Consider the following 21,470-nt stretch of genomic DNA (forward strand, 5'->3'; position numbering starts at 1 on the left):
ATATGAAAACATTAAAATAAGGGTTAATCTGCATTTGCTCAAAAATTTAAAAATTCTATTACGTTATTGTTAGTATCATAACGTTCAAGCTACAGGTGCACTAGGCTTGAGTCAGCAACTACTTTGAAAGAAACTTATTTAAAACAATTTGCTTAGATATCATGCAGTTCCATTTTCAAACCACATTAATAATAATTTTTAAAGCATGTGAAAAACAAATTCAAAAAATCACATCATATTATATATATATATATATATATTGCAACGGTAACCGAAGAAAAGGACTAAGGTTTAAGTTGCTTCGGCTTTAAATCATAAGTAGAGTTGGTGCTGATGCAATTAAAAAATTCCGTATCTTTCAATTAAATGCTTTTTAATTATAGAATAAGAATATGCTTATCGTGAGGAAACGGAAATGGAAGCACAGCTGTTGTAGATGTGAGAAAGAGAAGTAATTATAGGTCCCTTAGTTATATCTATTCATCTATACATAATTATATGGTAATTTTAATAATTATTTTAGTTAATTATAATAAAACTAAATAAAGTCCCTGGTTTTGGCTGCATTTCAGATGAATTGATGAAGAAAAGGGAGTGTAATTTTTTAGTCTTGATATTTTAACTTTAAATACTCGTATTTGCTTACAACATCAAACTTACTATAACAGCCATTTCATCTGTTATTACGTTAACGGATTTTTAACGTATAATTACGGTGGTTTATAGAGATTCAATGTTTTAAAAAAGCCATAATTACAAAATTCATTACCAAAAACTTTTAAAATAAGTAGTAAAACTTTTTGAAGCAGTATATTTTTGATACTTAAATATTTATTAAGCATTTATTTTAATTTATTCTATTGAAAAAATACAAGCTTATGATCCTATGAGCAATCACTTATTTAATATTAGGTTTTATAATATTTTTAATTCGTTAAAAATATAAGTGTAGAGCTGTAATAAATATTATATGAAAAGATGTATTTACTGTGGTGTAGCATGGTTGACTTTTCGTAATGTAATCCAGACCGGTCCACCCTCTACCATCTGCACAAGTCTTTATATTCATTGCAAATTGCCTATTTATGTGTGGTAAAGCATACAAGCATAGAGCAGAATTAGAACTGTGTTCATCATAAAATTCTGTATCAACCTTAGACTTAGAAAAAACTGCAAAAAGAACACTGTCTTCATCGGATATTCCCAAAGACTTAGCTAATATAACTCCAGGCTTACCAACATGGGCAGCTTGCACGAGGTTGTAATCCACACCATCCACACTGCAAATGAGTTGCATTTCTGCATATGAAGAGTAATTAGCATCATTTTGACAGACACGCACAATTTTTGACACAAAATGCATCGGATGATTTAGAGAGAACTGTTGTACAGTTAGAAAGTGTGAAAATCCATACTTGCTGAAGCCGTGGACGTAAGTTATTGGATAAATACTCCTTGACATACTGTTAAGCGCAATCATCGTACCTGGGTGGGTGATCTCGAACATTTTACGAGGATTCAAACTTCTACTACTAATAAGTGGCAGTTTTGATTGATAGGGGCCATCCCTTGAATATGAAACTCCCACATACATGACTTGTCTTTTTAAATGTGGTCCATGTGCTATGAGAGCGACTGATGAAGCTGTGGTAGAGTTAGTTACAACAGCCATGGTTGATGGTGTCCTGAAATATGACACATTTTTAAAGTCGTGTATCGTACACGCACCTAGGAAGAGATTTCCACATGCGATTAGTTTGTTAATGGAGTTGTCTAAAACTAAAATTTTATTGTAATAATCTGTGAGATTTTTTCTTACACCCGGGCATTTACGGGATGCTGGACATTTCGGACTGTCCATTTGAGGTCCCATTTCAACCACAGATTCAATTTTTAAATCTGTGGATAGTTGATAAATTTTATTAACTCCACCAATGTATATTTTATTATGAATTTCATCAACCACCAAATGGCTAAACGTTCTTGTTCCGGAGACTTCGAATGTAGAATCAGATATGTATTGAAGCATTTTTACCACGGGAAATAGTGTGTAAGTTAATATGAGAAGCAACCATTTTTTATGCTTTTTCTTCATGGCAACAAATAATAAGAGAACTTTAAAATATCTGAAAAGAAATATGAATCATAAATGCATTCTATTTTATTCTAAAATACTAAATTGAGAATATTTTTTGACAGAGGGTCTGTTCCATGACAATGAGCTTCTAGAGCATACTCCAAATTTTATTTTATTTTTTAAAGTTTATCGTTTGACGGTTTCGAACGATTCCTAATCGGTTAACTATTAATTTTTCGATTGATTCAATTCACAATTTTCAGACGAAGTCAATGTTCCTTGTTTATTAATAATTCTTTATCAATACTTTAAATATTTCTTTCAGATATCTAAACCACAATGCAAAAGTTTAAATATTAAAAAAATACAAAATACAAACTACAGTTTTTACATTTGATCACTCTACTTTAAATGCACAAATCAAATTCTCAATTTCTTGATATATATTTCTTGTGAATTTTTGTTTTGATGAAAAAAGTAGCAAAAATCACTGTCAGTGCAGCTTTGGAAGATATTTTGTATTAAAATAAAAATAAAATGCATTAAGAAGAAAAATTTGTAGTAAAAATAATATAATTCTACACAAAATCGTTTGCTTAAAACAAAACAAAACAAAATCTCCATTTCTCACTTAAGAGAAAAACTGATTAAACTTTTCTGTTTGTTTTTGAACGGCATCATCAGAACAGTTCGGAGCAGACTCCAACAGCTCCTTGTAGTGGAACAGATCTAATGTTTATTTACATGTTTCCTTGCGTTGGTAAGACCTTAAAAATTTAATAATTGAACAAAGGTAAAGTGGAGTACATTATACTGTTTCATTTACTGTAAACATGCATTTAAGTTGCTATATTTGTACAAATAACTTACTGTCTCGTTTTTTCCTTTCAAACGATTTATGGTGTTCTTTGTTTTTTTAATATAAAATCTATAGATTCTGAGAAGCTCATGAACTTTTGCAAAGCTAAAAACAGAAAACTTCCAAAAACTGCGCTCAATTGTAAATTAATCTGTCACTTCGGCTAAAAATTTCAGTTATTTTTTTAATCAAGTAAGAAGCAAATTTAATTACTCGATTAAAGACTTCATTTGCTTTAAAAATATACATTTAAAACATTTAAAGTAAACATTTTTGAATTTGTATACATTTGAAACGAATGAATTTTTGAAACAGGTAACATCGTACCGCTTCAGTTTTTTGGGATTATTTATCAAAGTAAACTTTATCTTTTACAATGAGACAAAAATAAGTATATAACAGAGGATTATACTTATTTGCATTCCTTTTTTTTATTTCACTTCTTCAATTACTTTGAAATTTGAATATGAACATGTAAGTTTCAAGAAGTTAAACAGTAATAAATTAGGAGTAATTTATAGGGCAATAGCTTATATTTTAGATTTAATTTCAAAATCACAAAAAATAGTTTTTCTTAAAAGATATATTTTTTAATAAATTAGCTCACAGGTTATGAAATAATAAATTTTTATTAAATGAAAAAAGTAGATTGTTCAGGAGGGAAAAAGGGCATTTTCAGAAAATAGTTATTTTTTCTAAATAATTTGTTATGATTGCAAAGCATACAGGAAGATCTGCAATGGTCTACATTAATCTATATTTTTACTTTCCATGTAAGAAATCAAGTAAAACAAGTATACACATTAAGGGTTGCAAATTAATATTAAGACCCAGAAAAAAATGCTATCCAAATTTGTCCCATTACTAGTGACAAAGGCAAGATGAAAAACAGATCATTATTATGATTGCCTCAAACTGGGAAAGGTTTCTAAGAATTGTTTTTGAACTTCCTTCTGCTCAAGCAACCAGACAGGTTTTGATAATTTTAGTCCCGCCTCATTCAACAATCGGTTGATTAATTCCAATAGTGTTTTAGATCTTTGTGTCTCAACTCCTAATGTGTAAGCTCCTTGATTCCTAATACGTGTGCTTTTCTGCCCACAATTTCGATAAGAATTTTAAAAAAATATGTAAAATAACTGAATGTCTATTGTTCATCCTTTATCAATTATAATTGTTTCTTCAACAAATAACTATATCATTGAAATTATTTTTTACTTAGCAGTAGAGTTTGTCTCCTTATGCATGGCTTGCCCTATTTCGTTAACACAAAAAAATTTATTTTTGACTATTTGTTTCTTATAGTTTAATTTATTAATTTATTATGTTACTCCTTAGAAAATAATTTTTTAAGTTAAAATAGATAATTTCTAAAATAGTTTTCCAGAAAAGATGATGTGCTTGATATTATTTTGAATTGCTGCAGAATCTCAATTTTTTAAATATTATTGAAAAAAACAAGGTCCAATTGTTTTTTAATATTAAAGAAAAATACTTTTTATACTTTTTTAGCACTTTTTATACTTTTTTCTCAAAAAAAATATATTGTAACAAAATTTTAGAAGAACGGAATTAAATATCCATCACTTTTTCAAAATTGGAAGTTTAACAAATGTAAGTATATGTTATACAGATATATGTACGTAACAAAATAGAAGCATTTAGAAAACTTGAAAAACCCTGTAGATCGGGAAACCCCTTATTTTTATTGGTGCATATACATGTGATTTCATAGATTTTTAAATTTAATATTCTCAATTTTCTGAAGAACTGATAATTTTTTAAATCTGAAAAATTTCGTTTTAATTTTTGTTTAGAGTAAAAATAATTTGTCAATTTTTTAAAAAAAAAATTCTTTTCGCATTCCATTTTGCTTCCCTTTTTACAATTCCACTACTTCTTTTTAAATATTAATTTCATTTTCCTTATTAATAAATTATTTTTATATTCAGCAGGAACTATTATGGATATCTTTTTTTGGAGTAAGCAAAAGCATTACTAAACCACTGCATGAAATGAAATAATAAATGAAAAATAAAAAACAGCTTACCTTTATTTCCAATATTTAAAAAAAAAGTGATATTTCAAACCGAAAAGTATGGATAGTAACCCATAAACCAGAACTTAATTTTTTGAAAAGATTTTTACCTTATAAGAAGTTGATTTATTCTTATTCAACGTTATTAATTTAAGTTCATGACATGTTGTCAAAACGTTAGTTTCACTTTAATGAACTTGTTGACTTGTGCAACCAAGATAAGAGATAACAAGGTTTAGGAGTGTTTGAAATTATCATTTTTTGTGATAAAAATTCAATTATATCATGTTCTTTCTCATCGAACTTGGAAATGTTACTTTCAAAATGAAAAGATTAAAAGTACAAGTACTTAAAAACGACTTAGATTTTAATGCATGCCGTGAGTACAATTTTACAGCAACGTGTACAAGTGAAAGTACTATTAGAACAGTACTATCTGTCTTTTAATGTATTTATTTCATATTATTGTATTTTGCTGAAATTATTGTACATTATTTTTGTATTTCTTGTATTTTAAGATGGGGAATTTCTTCCAGCAATTTTTGTTAATTTGTTTTTCAGCTTTTTTTCGGCCCTCACTCTGTCAGAAATTCTGGATCAAAAAGTTAAAAGTACCCTGAGTGCAGTACTTTTTACCGTAACTTGATTCGGAATTTTTTTACAGAGTGGAAAGAAAGATGATACTCGAAAAGGCGCATACACTCAACAATTTTCTTGTACTACAAAGGTTATGCACCCTCAATGCCAGCAACAGTGCAGTTGAATTTGAATGAATCATTTAGTCTAATCTTATATAAATATACTAACAGAGAAAAAACAAATTTCGAAAGAAATGTAAATATTACGCAATCATCATACATAGAAAATAGACATCCTCAAAAGCTTGCTTTCGAAAGAAATATGCGTAAAAAATTACTTAACTTCAACGAATATAGTTAAATAGATAGTTTAAAGTTATTCAGGATGAAGTTCTCTAGTTCCTTCATTGTTGCAATAGTTTTTCTTATTTCTTTTGGGAATAAAGTGAGTATAATATATCAATTTATCTTCAAAAACGGTCTTCTCATTTAAAAAATGATACTTAATGCTTTTTATTTGACTAACTAAACAAAAGATGAGATAAAATAGCTTAAAACCTTTTGAATAATATTAGAAAACAATTTTAAATTATTTAACATCTTAAAATACTACACTACAATAAATTTTATAATTTTTAAGGAAAGTTATTTTTCTTTCACGCTTTTAAAAAAAGAAAAGTGATCCAAAAATAATTCACATAGATATTTTCAGTTTCTGAGATTTTTGAAAAAAATTTAGTTTTCGCGTTATTAAAACATTTAACTTAATAAAATTATTTCAACGCTAAAAATTAAAGTCTCATTTCAGGAGCTTTAACAGAAATAAAAGTAATGTACCTAAACCTGAGATGATTCTCATACATATGAAAATGGTGAGTGTTTTTGGAGGGTCATTTAATACCGTTTAAACATAGCGTAATTTATTTTAATGATCATTTAACAACGAACCAAATATACATTTTCAGTGTATACATAGGAGTCGTATTAAGAATTATTATTTAAGTTTTTGATATTTTGAATGGTCAATAAACCGTAAATGTATTATTTTAACTGTTTATACATAGGCATTTAATTACATCTACTTTTTCTTTTGTGCTTACTCAATTTTTTTTGTCTATCCTTCATGATATATGAAATTTTTTATAACTCTCGAAAGTCAGAGTGTCTTGAAATGTCGGCATCGACTATAAGGTGCAATTTCAGCCCCTGACCCCAAAACCATTTAAGAATTCTAATTAGTCCATTCTGGAGAGATATTTGAAAAATGTTTTTTTTTTGCATTAGTTTTGCATTAGCCATTGTTATAAATGAAATTGTAAATGATTCCGTTTGATAAATGATACAAACTTTTCTGGTGCTGTCATATGAATGTGAAATTTTTAAGATTATTTTCCCTTTCTTTAGTTCTAGGAGTAAGTTTAATATTTTAAAACTTATTTAATACTTAACGTACTCAATTATTTCACGAGGTATTCATTTTAAACTTACTAGGTACTTTTAAGTGATAAGCTCAAAATATCAGATACATTTATGCAATACGAAACCATTTCTCTTGGGGACCATATTTCTCTGATTGCGACTTACCCCTACATTTTGAGGAATCAAAATCGGTAAAGAAGAAGGTATTTTCACTCAAAGAGAGCACGCTTTTGTGTCTGATTTCGTAACTTTATATATTGTCTGCACTTATTAATTAGCGTATTTAAGGTCATCCTCGTAAACCATTAACCCTTTCGCGCCGACTGTCACAAATACGTGGCAGCATAAAATCGTATCAATCAGGGTAAAAAGATAAAACTGGTAATCCAAGTACTTCTTTAGCAGTTTATTTGTGCGAGGAGTTATAATTGTTTCATTTATTTAATTCACCATTACTTTGTTCAAAATAAGACTATTCAGTTATACTTTGAATTAACATTGATTATATATATGATTAAACTAACAATAATTAAAGTAAAAGCAAAGTAAGTCTGTCAAATTAGAAACGACTACATTTAAGTTACCGTTTTTTATTTAATTAAAACTTGATTCTGATTTCGTACGAATGCTTTTCTGAATCACCCGTCCCCAAGGGGTTAAGATTGAGTTACTGAAAATTCGGTCATTAGATCAAAAATGATTCAGGGTGTTTCGTTATTTTTTTTCTTTAAATAATTTGTTTATACTTTGCGCACTGTACATTTCTCTTGTTCACTTTCGATTCTTGACGAGAAAGATAAAAAAAATAGGCAAAATATAACTTGCAACAAATTAAATTGAACCAGAAATTCCTGTAAATATTTGGAAACTTCATAAAAAGAATTGCCTAAAGACCATTTTTTTTAAAAAAATTAAGACGACTTGGCAATTTTCAAATAATGTTTTAAGATTGCAATCCCACCCACTGAAAATAATGTTAAATAAAAGAGATAAAGCTTAGCCATGGGCCATAAAGCTAACAAAATAGGTGGGCATCACTTCTACTGTTTAAATATTGTATCAGCAATCCAATGTCGTAAAGAGATGAGTGGTTTGGAATTATCAAAAATAAATACATAGTTCAAGGAAAATTTTGATACGTTAAAAACATTGTATGGGCAATCCATTTGGCGCACACCTTTAGCCCTCAAAACTGCTAGCACCCGCCGTGGCATTGATTCCACAAGGTACTGATAGGTAGTCTGAGGTATCTGGTACCAAGCGCTCACCAACTGGTCCTGCAATTCCCTCACATTGCGAGGGGGTAGCGTGGCAGCACGAATTTGGTTTTCCAAGTAGGACCACAAATGNCTACCTATCAGCACCTTGTGGAATCAATGCCACACCGGGTGCTAGCTGTTTTGAGGGTTAAAATAGGTCCTACATATTATTAGCAGGGTGATCATAATGTAATGGCTCTTTGGTATATATATATATATATATTGTATACTCTTACTCGGTATCTAGATAGATCAGTTCTGTCAGCTCTTTATAGACTCTTAAGCCATCCGGCCGAGGATGATGAAATTTGGCATACTAATAATTCGAAGCCCGGAGTAGATCACTATCATTATTAGAGCATTTCACTAGGAACCGTTCTAACAGGATAATAGAAAAAAGAATTTTTTGATAGGAACAACATTATGTATTATTGCAATTTATTTAGCAGATGATTCTTATTTTAGCTTACTGCTCCTATTAACAAAAACTAAGTTTTACCGGGAGTGTGTAGCATGTTTTTAATAATTATTTATCTTTTTTTAATGTCAGGTGAGCACAAGTATGCAAAGCAAAGTGACAACGTGAACAGTTTTTGTGATTAATAGTGATGTTTCCAAATTAGTACTGTGAAGTTGATTAGTATTATTTTAATTTTTATATAAATGGATTATTCTTTATTTAGAATAAATATGTGAACCATCATCAACATTTGCATTTCTTTCTTTTTCTCTTTCTCTTTTTTTGTGAGAAGAAATATTTGCGAAGCTATGCCACCTAAATGAAGTGCTATCTAGAAGAGTTATTAATAGATCGACTCCCCAAGTAGCACAATTCATAAAAACGATAGTGTAAAAACTTAGCTTTGAACATTGTACAACATCGTAGCGAAACATTGTACTATATAAAAATGAACCCCTTTTATAACGTATATTAAATATCGCGAAACAATATTGTTCGATATTGTAAAAAAGTTGGGGAACGTCGATCGATATCTCTCAGCATTTCGGATATCTCTAAATTTATATTTCAAATTTATTTTTTGGAATTATAACAATTTGACGTCCTTTTTTGTCTTTTAAATGATTAATTTTGATTTAAGAACACAATAAAGTTTAAAATGAAAAGTTTTATAAACAGACTTTTAATGTGAAATCGACGGGAATCGTACAATATCGTACACACAATGTCGATTTTCGCCAATATTGACAATGTCGGTCGATGTAGACTAAAGCTGTTACAATATCCCTGTCCTACTTGGGACCTCAAGCACGCAAAAAAGAGCTTCTCGTGCTTTAGAGGCATCCGAGCTACTGTAAGCAAGACAGGTAACCAATCGAGTACAAACTGCTCAAGTCCGTTTGTTTGAAATTATCTGAACAACGAGAAGCAAAACTGGTAACCGGTCAAGTACAAACTGTTCACACCTATTTGTCTGAAACATTTGACCAACGTGGTGAAACACTTGAACAAGATGGCAACCGACCGATGCCCATTCGTCTGAAGCGTCCAAACAACGAAGCCGATGAGGACGTAGCAACGCGCGAAGGTTATAACTAGTTATAAATATTTTGTTTTATTTCCCAACGGTAACATATAAGTGGTTATAAAAAATAATTCGAAATTTTACATTGTTAAACACATACATTAGTAGACAAGAAACTCATATTAGTTATCAAAATATTGCAGTGAGAGAAATTAATGCTTAAAAAAACAAATAACAAACTTTATATACTCTTATAACAGCAAATTATAAATACTTATGTAATAGTTATTTATTGTGTTCCTTTCCTTGTTCTTCACATTAATGCAATTCTTATTTATTTTATCAACAGTTTCATTTGTCTTCAAATCCATCACACTTTGTGGCAGGAGTGGAGCAGAATCCAGATTCTATCTCAGTGACTTGTCAAATTTGCAAAGTGATTACGAGAGTTTTTATTAAGAAAGCCAACAATAAAACAAATGTGAAAGAGAAAAGACATGTATATTGGCTGCAAAATCTGGAGTAGATGATCTACATTTAGAGCAAAAATATTACAATTTTGTCCATTGCGATGTATTTTTTCTGGAAAAAAGTAAATAAAAGTAATTAATATGACAAATATATATAACAGTATAGTTTTCTTGTGAGCAATACTTAATGTTATACAATAAACACCCTAATTATAGGATTTTTAAAATTCGTACCATATCTGAATTGCATGGATAAAAAAATAATTGTTGTTCTGTGTCCGGAAAAACGATATATAAATATGACAAAAAATTATTGATGTAATATGAGTGGAATGTAGAAATCTAAGCTACGTGACACTTTTTTCACAAAATTTCACTAAGTGCTACTTCAAAAACTGGAGATATTTAAAGGAAAAAATACTCAGCAATTATTTATTTTTTTCAATTGAGATCCAACATTGTCTAAAATTATTTGAATGAAAATAAAATAATTTTTTGTAAGAAATAATTTGACAATATTTGAAGATGAACCATGCAACGCCTATTCAAATGAGGAATTCAAAAACCAATAAAACGTTGTGGAGACAAGCGTAGAAAATGATTAGCATTGAAATTGGGCTTTAATTGTAGTTATTGTGGGAAATAAAAAAGATTAAAAAAGTATGCTAACTAATAACAAAATAACATTGTTTGGAGAAAAAGGTTTATTAAATTATCGAACTTTATCGTTCTTTACAAAAAATAGGATAGATAATGACAGCGACATACGGAGTAACAAATTCTGGGAAAATTTCCGTACTTGTAAAGACATTTATGGTACGAAATAAATAAATAAATAAAAGTAAAAATGAAAAAAACTTAATTCTGGTAATAAAACAAAAATACTTGGTGTTTTAACCATTCATTTGGTAATTTTCCGTTCGTTACGGTAACGGCTTACAGGAAATTCTGGATTTCAAAATTATAGTTTTTATTACTTCATGTTTAGGAAAGATACAAAGCTGAAAAGCAAATTTAAACGATTAAATAATTTTTATGACATTTTTCTCAAGTATCATGATAAAATATCCAAAATGTTCTCCAGAATTATCACTGATTTTACCATCTTTTTCGAAATTTTACTCTTTAAATGTTTATATTCTTTTACCAAATAGCTGGTGATGTAACTCTAATTATGAAAGAATTTTACATATTACAAGATTTTGTGTACTGTAAATTTCAATATTTTTTAAATTTTCACCGTTTTGAAGTGTTTGAAATTTTCGCAATTGTTGATTTATTTGATGATAAAATGATGGTTAATGAGTTACGCCATAGAGATATAAATACACGGTTATTCAAATATTCAACAATTTCCCAAAATATAAAATCTATACTAGAATGATGGTTAATGAGTTACGCCATAGAGATATAAATGCATGGTTATTCAAATATTTCCCAAAACAATTTCCCAAAATATAAAATCAGCCGGTTTGAAAAATATCGTAGAAACCATAAATAATTTTAAATTTCTCTTTTTTAAATTTTTAATTGTAATTTTAAAGCTTAATTCATAACGAAAAAATTTTAAGATCGTTATTGTACTGCAACATTTCATAAAATGTTTTGACCACTTTATACCACCTTTTTTTACCCCAAAAGGGTTAACTTATTTCACATTTTACAAGTCGTACGAAATTACATTCAATTATCAACGTTAATTAAATGTTAAAAGCTTAACTATATTAAAAATAATGGATGCATAACAGAGGGTTCTAAATAAACAATTTTATACATAAAAAATATTTAATACAACTTGTTATTTGAGAATAATAATTTCTCCGAATCAATCAAAAAATAAAAAATAACATTGACCAAGATATTTTAAGTAAGTCAATCTTTTTATTAGGCATTAAATATCAGTTTTAAATTGTTTTTTGAACACATATTTATATAAAAAATCAATATTAAGAGTAATTTTGATAAATTTTATTTGTTTCTGCCTCATTAAAAATAATATTAAATTAGCTAAATAGTTTTCAACGAATATGCATTGTGAAAAATATATTCAAATAATTATAGAACATTTGTATGGGCTTAGCCTAATACTATGCATTGATGACTTTATTTTGACATTGTTATAGAATATAAATGACATTAAACGCAAATTCTTTAACTATTTACGCAAGTTTTAGACTTGTTTTCCTCACAATTAAAAATACTCATCTACTCAATGCTAATTTCAAAAAAAAAAATTTTTTCCAACTTTTTATTATCTATAAATCAATTTTATGATGAACAAAAAAGTTGATTCCTAAAGTGGAAAGTGTTTTACATTATTTGCATTTTTTTAATAGGGATGCTCAAATTTTTAACAAAATCAGTTCTTGATAAATGAAAGTGTGACCACAACTTATAAATTTTTTTTATTTGTGTAACTATTTATATTACGTTAATTATATTTATAGAAATACGTTTTAAAAGAATAACAATGACCGCGTGGTTTCAGAAATTTTTTAAATTTCTAATTCGGCAACATCACCCCACATTAGTCTGTTTGTGCTTACTTAACATAATAGAAGAAATATAGAAATGCTTAAAGAGCGTATAATGATTGAATAGAGATTGATCTTTGATTCAGTAGAGCTGTGAGTAGAACAAATTACCAATTTTATCTCTTAATTAACTGAAAAAATAGTCATTTAGTGATACATGATATTAAACCTATGAGAAAATTTCGTTCTCGCAGCTTCCTTACCTGTAGGATTTATTAAAAGTTTTGAACGATTTTTAGGATTGTTGTTTAAAATTGCAATTTTGCACCTGCTGTCTCAATTTCAAGGTTCTATCACAAACATGATTAAAGAATTTTATGTGTGTGCCTTTCTGAGTGAGTTACATCTCTTTTATAACTCACGCCCGAGTTATAAAAGAGATGTAACTCACTCAGAAAGGCACACACACAAAACTCTTTAATCATGAAAAAAAGAAAGGAAATAAAATGGAAATAAAATAAACTATTGAAACTCAAAACATAACAAGAAAAACTTATCGGAGAAAATTTTAAAATCTCGCTTGGCTTTCTTTTGACATTTTAGAGCATGCTTTTATTCTGTATTCTTTTACTTTATGTGTTTTGTACGTCTACTGCCCGTGTGCGGCGTTCAACTGCTTGTCTTAGAAAGGGTATTTCTTTAGTTCCTCTTAACCTCCCCTATCTAAATTTATAATAACTTAATTTATAATATCTCTAAGGTTTTGAGATTTAGTTTCGCTGCTATCAAATTTGGATTGACGTTTTTTTCTCGCTTTGGTGGTTTTAAATAGAAATTAGAAAAAAGATATCACTATAAAGCATATACTTGCAACTCAAGAAGAAGTTAAGAATGCCTAACCATATGATTTAAATCAGATTTAATTTGATACATGTAAGTGACGTCACACGTGAATGTCAAACCTGATTGACTTTTGAATCGACAAATCCCTTTACCTTCATAGGCGTCATTTTTAAGTATCCAATTGGAATTTTTTTTAGAGTAATGTCTTAATATTAAAATAAAATATGCTTGTAGATAAAAAAATTTTTAAAGTATTCTTTTTGTCGCTATTTCAAAACTAATTACTATAAAGCTTTATTTTTCACACCACCCTAATGCACATTTACTAATTAAATAGACAATATATTTATCTTCACTAATTAAATGAACAATATATTTTTTTTCCAAAAAACATTTATACTAACCAACAACATCACTGTCTACATAAAATGTAGTTTTATTTCTCTAGATGCACCAAATTACCTTTCTGCATAGTGTCTAGTTCTTTTTTTAACATACAATATCGTCAGAATTAAATTAATAAACATATTTAAGGTATACCTTTCGAAAGATGCAACTTTTAGACAGATGAACTCATATAGTAGTTGATTCAACAACATATCTCAAATCGAAATCATGTGCGATGAGATTGAAAAAAACCATCGAATATGACAAAAGAAACGTAAGCTACGCGAAATGCATTAAGACTGACTTACTGAGAGAGCAACACTTTATGGTCAATTTACTTTCATCCAATTCACCCAATGAGTAATTTAAAATTTAAAGTGTAGAAAAAGCGAGTTCAAGTGGACCTAAACCTTAAAGTTTCAATTGCTAAAAATTGTTTTCTTACTATCAAACTTCAAAAAAATTATAACAGGATTGGGTATTAGGGAAGCAATCATGAAATAATTTGTTTGCACACTTTGACAATTTGAAAACAATTTTCAGTATTGAAAACTTCATGGTTTATTCAAAGTTTACCAGAACTCCCTCTAATATAAATTTTTAGTTTCAAAATATTAATAGAGATGAAGCAGAATTTGTCATGAAATGTTTCCTTCGAGGTATAATTCTCATTTAACATTGTTTGTCAAAACATTTATGGTCAAACTAAATATAATTTATTAAATAGAAAAGATAGCTTATTTATGGTTTAATTGTGATGAGCTAATTATCCTTATCGTAAAATGTTGAAAAATAAGGTCGTATACAACAATTTTAAAATAAAATTAAAAAACAAACTTCCCGGTATTGCATCCTTTTAATGGGGAGAGCTACAGTTAAATTGCAGGAAACAACGCTCATCCTAATCCTAATGGTCATTATATGAGCCTGGGTAAAAATGGAATGTGACTATCATGGTCTGCGTTGGACAGTGTGACTTTTACTGAAGGAAGGCATACAGAGTAGTGAAGTCCTGTAGAACATGGCGGAATGAAACGCCTCAAGGCACTTCGTCTACCGCTGGTCAGCCAAGTTCCTCATTGCCACTTCCTCTTTTATGGAATCGATTGCACGGCCAAAGGAATCAGCGTGGAATGGAGAGAAGAAACGGAGTTCCTAAGCAACAAGGTTCGCATTTGCCGAATATAAAAATTTAAAGAATGAGAAATAGCTGGGTATGTTGATTTAATTGATGAAAGAAATGGTGATCTATGAAATATTTTATTTTGGTTGATCTAGTATTTCGATTCCATTCAGCAGCAAATGCGGCAGCCATATTGGATCTGATCATGGCGAACATGGTTATAGGATCAAGCTTTGTTTGACAAGATAATAAGGGATCCAGTCAGGAGCAAACATTCAATCTTCTATGGAATTGCTTGAAATTGCGTCTTGCGGATGCACAAATATCCCCACACAATGGTTTACCGAAGCACGAGGCAAACGACAAAAAAGCATAGTCGTGTGCAGGAATTATATCTAACTGATGTGCCTATTATCCGATTTTTTTTCTGATTTTTCTTTTTTTTTTTTTGTTAATGAATTGCATTCCACTTTGTTGTAGTATTTCTTAGACGTAAATATTTTTGTTTTAAAACATATTAGAAAAGAGCACCAACTAATATTTGGTTGATGCAGATAAAAAATTCCTTTAACCTAATTCGAAGTTTTATTTTAAAAAAGGAATCCTCGCCTTTGCGGAACCATTATTAACGTCGTTGCGAAACACGCAGCTACATTTTAAAAGATTAAACTTCTAATTTATAAATTATTTATCTATCTCAGGAAAATTCAAAGTTTTTCACGGAAAGTTGCAATTTAATAATTTATGAAATCAAATTTTAAAGCTAACCTTAACCCTAACTAGCATTTCAGCGCTTGAAAATTAAGAAAAATTTAATTGCTCTTTCACAATAAATTATTTTAATTCAGGAAATATTATCTAAGTAATTTTTTTAAAAAAATTATAATTAAATTATTTTTTTATCTTTATTAAAAAAACGAATTAATAAAATTGAATCAATCAATTATGATAATTTTATGCTTTATTACATTATTATAAATTGTAAAAATAAATAATTTATGCGTCACAATTTCGTGATCAAATAAAAGTTTAATATAGCTTAGTAAATAAACAACAAATATTGTCTCTCAAAGTATATTTAAAATAAAACTGAATCATTTCATAAAAAAAAGATGCATAAGCATATCCTTGTTGGTTACCGATGACTAAATCAAAAATTTCTGTAATACTTTTAAATATTTCTATCTGTTGTTATGAAAACATAAAAAAATTGTCATTAATCCTTATCGTTACGTCATCAATATTTTTTTTTCCAGATACTTTTAAATATGCAAAACGAACATCCGTATAAGATATTCTATAAGATTTATTGTTTTAAACTTCTTTGTAACTAACCACATAGAGTAAGACGGTGTCTTAGGCGTTAATTTCGAATTTAAGATTTAACTTTTTTAAAAGTAATTCTTAATTAAGATGAAAAGTAGCCTTTTTAAGCTTTCTTTGATTTATTTTGCAATTATACATGGCGAAGTAAGTATTAATTAATTATTTAACATGCTAACTTAGATCGGAAACATGTTTTTTCCAGATTTTTCTTGTCCAGACAGAAAAAGCAGAAATTTGTTTTCTAATCAGGTATCTCCTTAAATTTATTTTATCTTGTTTTATAGCTTTATTTTTCGAAAAATAGTTAGCAAGAATGAAGCTCTTTCTGCATACAGTGATTTATTTATAATGTATTTATGTTTCTCCATTTTTCATTTGATGTAAAGGGTCAGGAACTAAGTTTCATCAAAGTAATCAAATGTTATTTGCTTTATGACACAGAATTACGCAAGAGTTATTCAACTCAATTTTCACTACTGAAAGATGCATAAAAACGCAATTAAAAAAGGCTAAAATAATTTAGCATGTTATTTCCTGTTACAGCCTTTCGGTTTTTCTGTTGTGGTAATTCTTTCAATTCCATGTGAGGTAATGACTTATTTTGTTTTATTTCATCTTCAAAATTTGTCTTCAAATACTCTTCCAGCTGTGATATTAGCATCTTGGCGCTATTGTAACTTGGAATTATGTATTTTATACTTTTCTCTGCAATTTTCATTATTATTGTATTTGTATCTTTAAACCCTAAATCTCCAATCCGAGGGTAAATCTGTGTTCTTTTCACATGTCCGAGGCCACTTCGGTGTTCTGGGTAATGAAAGAGCTGACTTTCAGGCGAAACAAGCGACTTATCTTGATTCCATTTGTGATATAAGTTCACCAAAATCTTTCTTTAGACTTTCAGCCAGGCGTAAAGTTTAAACTGTGTGGAACGAACAATATCGAGCTTTTACAAATGCTTCACTGACTAAACTCTTCTTTCCATCTGTTAATCAAAGACTTAAAAACCAGCAGTTTTTCTGCAACTTTCATGTGACACAATTTCTCACTGGACATGGCAACTTCAAGGCATATTTGAAAAGATTTGGCTTAAGTTTCAGTGATCTATGTGATTGTAATATTGGAGGAACGCAAGATGTTGAGCACTTTCTTGTGTAATGCTCACATTTTAAGAAAAATAGAAAAAACTTAATAATTGCTTTAAATTCGCTCAATATTAACTTTCCTCCCCCTCTTCGCACTTTTGTGGGAAACAAAACCATCTTCAAACTTTTCTGGAAATTCATTGATTCAGTTTTTAATGCAAATTTATAAATCACTTTGTTTTGTACTCTATTTTAATTTTTCTTTTTTTCTCATCCTTTTTGTTAATGTTTTTTATTTTTTATTATTTTTTCTATTATTATTACTTTTCTTTTCTAAATTTTACTTGCCCTTTTTGTATGTATTTCTGTTTAAATATCCTACATTGTTTGCTACCATACTTACGTATGTATTTACTTTTTGAGTGGTGCACGAGGAATCATTTTGTTCTTGAATTGAAAACAAAAAAAAACTTTGAACCTCACTGGCACATAGCAGGTAGCCTAACAATTACGCCACGAACACAGAATCTGGGAAAACTTTTTGCTGGTTTATAAGTAGATGAACTGAAACTTCAGAGGGACAAATTTTTCCCCAGAGGCAGAACTGGAGGCTAATTTGTACCCCATTGAAGGATAACAACCATGCTTTTTAATCTAAGCTTAACATAGTTTTAATATGAATTTTCGAGATGCATACTTCCTTTATAAGCTAAAATGATTCCTAGAATGTACGATAATTATTCCTTTTTTTTTACATAAATTATGATAAATTCATTCAATTTTTTATGCCATTAATTTAGGCTGTTAAATTTAGTATTTGAGGGAGTCTCATCTGAGACTTTGAGAAATGGGGATGCTAAAAGCTCAGATAGTTACCATGGAGCTCTGAAAGATGTTAAAGGATTTTATTTTATAACCGTCGTTGAGCAACCGACTACTGGGTTTACTAATATTCAGTTACGTAGCCCTGCAACTTTGAACCCAATCCAGAAGACATGGGAACTCCTGGATCAATAAGTATTGGGAGAAATTTGTCTTCGTGGAGGACTTTTTGATGGAGTGGCATTTGCGTTACAGACATGGTGGCTCAGGAGCACTCGCCTCCCGATGAGGCGTCCCGGGTACGGTGATCGCTAGTCGATACTCGATTGCGAATTACGCACTTCGCTTGCACTGAAAACAGTGCTGAAGTAAGATGCATCGGTGTTCTCAGTGGTAGAAGCATCATGGGTCCCCTTACAGTCCGGCGAACGGGTGCGTGTTCGTGGTTTTTCTCTCCATGTCACTCAAATGCGGTTAGTTCCATAAAAAAAATCCTCCGCGAAAGCAAAATTCCCCCAATACTTGATCCAAGAGTTATCTTGTCTTCTGTATTGGGTTCAAAAATTGCAATGCTGCGGAATTAAACATTGATAGTCATAAATTCAAAATTGTATCTTCTGCTTTACGACAATTATTAAATAATGTTAAATATAAAATCTGCAATAGGAAAACATAGTGCAAATAGTGAGAAAGCAAAAATCGATCCTATATTAAAATGTTACTCACTGCTAAACATATATATGACAAAATAGTTTTCATATAAAAAATATGGCAATAGAAATTTTAAATTAGTAATGGGGGAGGATTTATTTTTCTTTCTTAGACCCTTTATTTTCAAGTTTTTAGGATAAATTTAATTATATTAATGTGATGGAATCTTATTCGATGCATTTTCTATAAACGTTAGTTTTGCTTAAGACGGAAAAAAAAACTATCTAAAGTGGAATTTTCGCTTGCTAACGATCAATTTCACTTTAACAGTACTTTAGTTGCTTATTCTAATTTTTGTGACTGCTGATTTTGAGTTTTCGAAAATAAATGGTTCTAAATAAATTTTTAGCTGTGTACATGACTTTTTATAAATGCATTAACTTACTAACCGATGTTTCTATTTTCGCTTGTAAATTTTAAATTCCTATTTTCAATGGAATATTTTGAAGTGAATACATTTAATTTTTAGAATTTTATCTTGCTTCAAGCAATAGAATCTTTAAAAATGATCAACCCCAAATATCTGCAAATTGTGTAAGCAAGTTGCAACTAGATATTCTCAAACATGTGACTCTTAATTTTAATTTTTGAATAAATATATGGAATAATTTTGAATAAATATTCATTTATATTACGACTTTTCACAGCTAAAAATTTATTATTACATATTACTCACTTATTTTATTTATTATTATTATTTTTAGTTTAGTTGTTACATTTAAGCTTTTATTTGAAAATGGTGAGCTCTAATCTGCAATTAAATTGAAGATATCTGTGTATAATCATGTTCGCAAATTTATTGACATTAATGTCAAGTTTTTTTTTAAAAAACTGTTTCTGAAACATATTTTACTTTCCAGGTGTCTGATTCAAAAAGAGCGAAAGCAATTGCAGGTGAATTATGCGATAACGAAAAACCTGATAGAATACTATGCCGTATTGCAAGATTTGGAGGCGAATCTATTCCAAAAGAATTAAAAGCAAAACAATCGGGAGACGATAAAGATGTTGAATCAAATACAGCATATGTTGATGAAGGTGCTGAATCAAATACATCATATGTTGATAAAGGTATTGAATCAAATGCATCATATGTTGATAAAGGTGCTGAATTAAATTCATCTAGAATTAAAAAACAGGTTGCAGTTCGCCATATTGATGGTATAGGCTTAAATACGAAAAAAAAGTCGCACCTAAGACTACGTTACCATCGCCGCCAAATACCAAGTCCCCATCCAGGCCCAAGACCATGGCCCCATCCACAACGAAGACCACGTGTCGATTCATATGTCCACGTCACAAGTCCACATCCTCTTCCAAGCAAAACGCCACCCTCACCGAATCTCCTTCTACGTCATCGCCCAAGACCTCTAGAATCAGAGGAATCAGATGAATCGGATGAAGATGAGCCCAGTGAATTCAACGGCGATGATGATTACGATACGCATTCGTATACTTTCGATGAATATGAACCTAATGAACTCATTAGCGATGATGATTACAATACGCATTCGGATTCATTCGAGGATGAGGAAGATAATAAATATGATGATGATGAAGATGATGAAGAAGAAGGTGATGATGAAGACGAAGATGATGAAGAAGAGGATGCTGATTCTATTTCCGGGAATAACCACCGTTCACACCCACAAGCAAAGGCAGATTTAAGATCAGGGTCAAGTTCGGATCAAAGTGAAGTAGATGGGGATAATTCAAAGATTAATAATAATAAAAAATATAGATCTACAAAGTTTGGCCAGTATTTTGTTTACGTTAATTGCAACAGCTGCAAAGTGCTTAGCAGATTAATAGTTGGAAAAAAGGAGGCAAATATACCAAAAATACATAATAATAATGATGAAAAACTTTTACAACCATCTCAGGAGGACAGCCAAGATCGTGACGATTATTCATATCAAGATTATATGCTTGACAGTGATTATGATAGAAGAGTGAAGAAAAATCTGGATCGAAAACTTTTCAACAAGCCTGTTGTTGAAAACAAAGTTACGGATGCATTTAAAGTTTTGAATGCAACGGTTAAAACAAATGATAATGAAACCGAATTCTATAATAATTCCTCATACAGCAATATTACTGAAAGTGGAATTCTTAAACATATCCTACATAATAAAGATTAGGATGATTTTGATTATACCTACATAATTTATGCATGTATAATTATGAAATTTGGTAATTTAAAGAAATGAAATTGGAAAATAAAATTAGTACATCTTATGACTCACAATATTTTGAGTACCTTATATTGAGATCATTACTTTTCTTATCGAAATAAAGTAAGCCAAATGAAAGTTACAATTTGAAATTTCTATAAATAAAAATTTATAGAAAATTGCTTTTAAGTATACTTTAAAATTAAAAAAAAAATTTTTTTTTGAAATTGAAAAACTATTTACATTTCTAACTTAGCGTCCAATGTTTGTTATTAAAGCTGTTGCGTTATTAAAAATTTTCGTCTCAAAAAGAACCATTTTTTTAATGATGACATTTAAAT

At 29.4% G+C, this 21,470-nt stretch overlaps 2 protein-coding genes across 2 annotated transcripts in view; one reads left to right on the forward strand and one right to left on the reverse strand.

Annotated features, from left to right (window-relative positions):
* LOC107448427 (plexin A3) overlaps window positions 1–5,199 on the reverse strand; it is a 36,378-nt gene extending 31,179 nt beyond the window's left edge. The window contains exons 1-2 of the mRNA XM_043042263.2: window positions 4,987–5,199; window positions 989–2,126 (exon numbers count right to left, since the gene is read on the reverse strand). Coding sequence (XP_042898197.2) covers window positions 989–2,095 — 1,107 coding nt within the window. The 5' untranslated portion in view covers window positions 2,096–2,126; window positions 4,987–5,199. The remainder of the gene's footprint in view (window positions 1–988; window positions 2,127–4,986) is intronic.
* Window positions 5,200–16,301: 11,102 nt separating this feature from the next.
* LOC107454594 (MATH and LRR domain-containing protein PFE0570w-like) lies at window positions 16,302–21,193 on the forward strand. The gene is made up of 2 exons (XM_021148717.3): window positions 16,302–16,481; window positions 19,816–21,193. Exons 1-2 carry the CDS (start codon window positions 16,425–16,427, stop codon window positions 21,094–21,096), a joined length of 1,338 nt encoding a protein of 445 aa, XP_021004376.2. The 5' UTR covers window positions 16,302–16,424; the 3' UTR covers window positions 21,097–21,193.
* Window positions 21,194–21,470: the final 277 nt, after the last annotated feature.

Source organism: Parasteatoda tepidariorum, chromosome 7, assembly GCF_043381705.1.
Source record: "Parasteatoda tepidariorum isolate YZ-2023 chromosome 7, CAS_Ptep_4.0, whole genome shotgun sequence".
In the NCBI taxonomy this organism is placed as follows: Eukaryota; Metazoa; Arthropoda; class Arachnida; order Araneae; family Theridiidae; genus Parasteatoda; species Parasteatoda tepidariorum.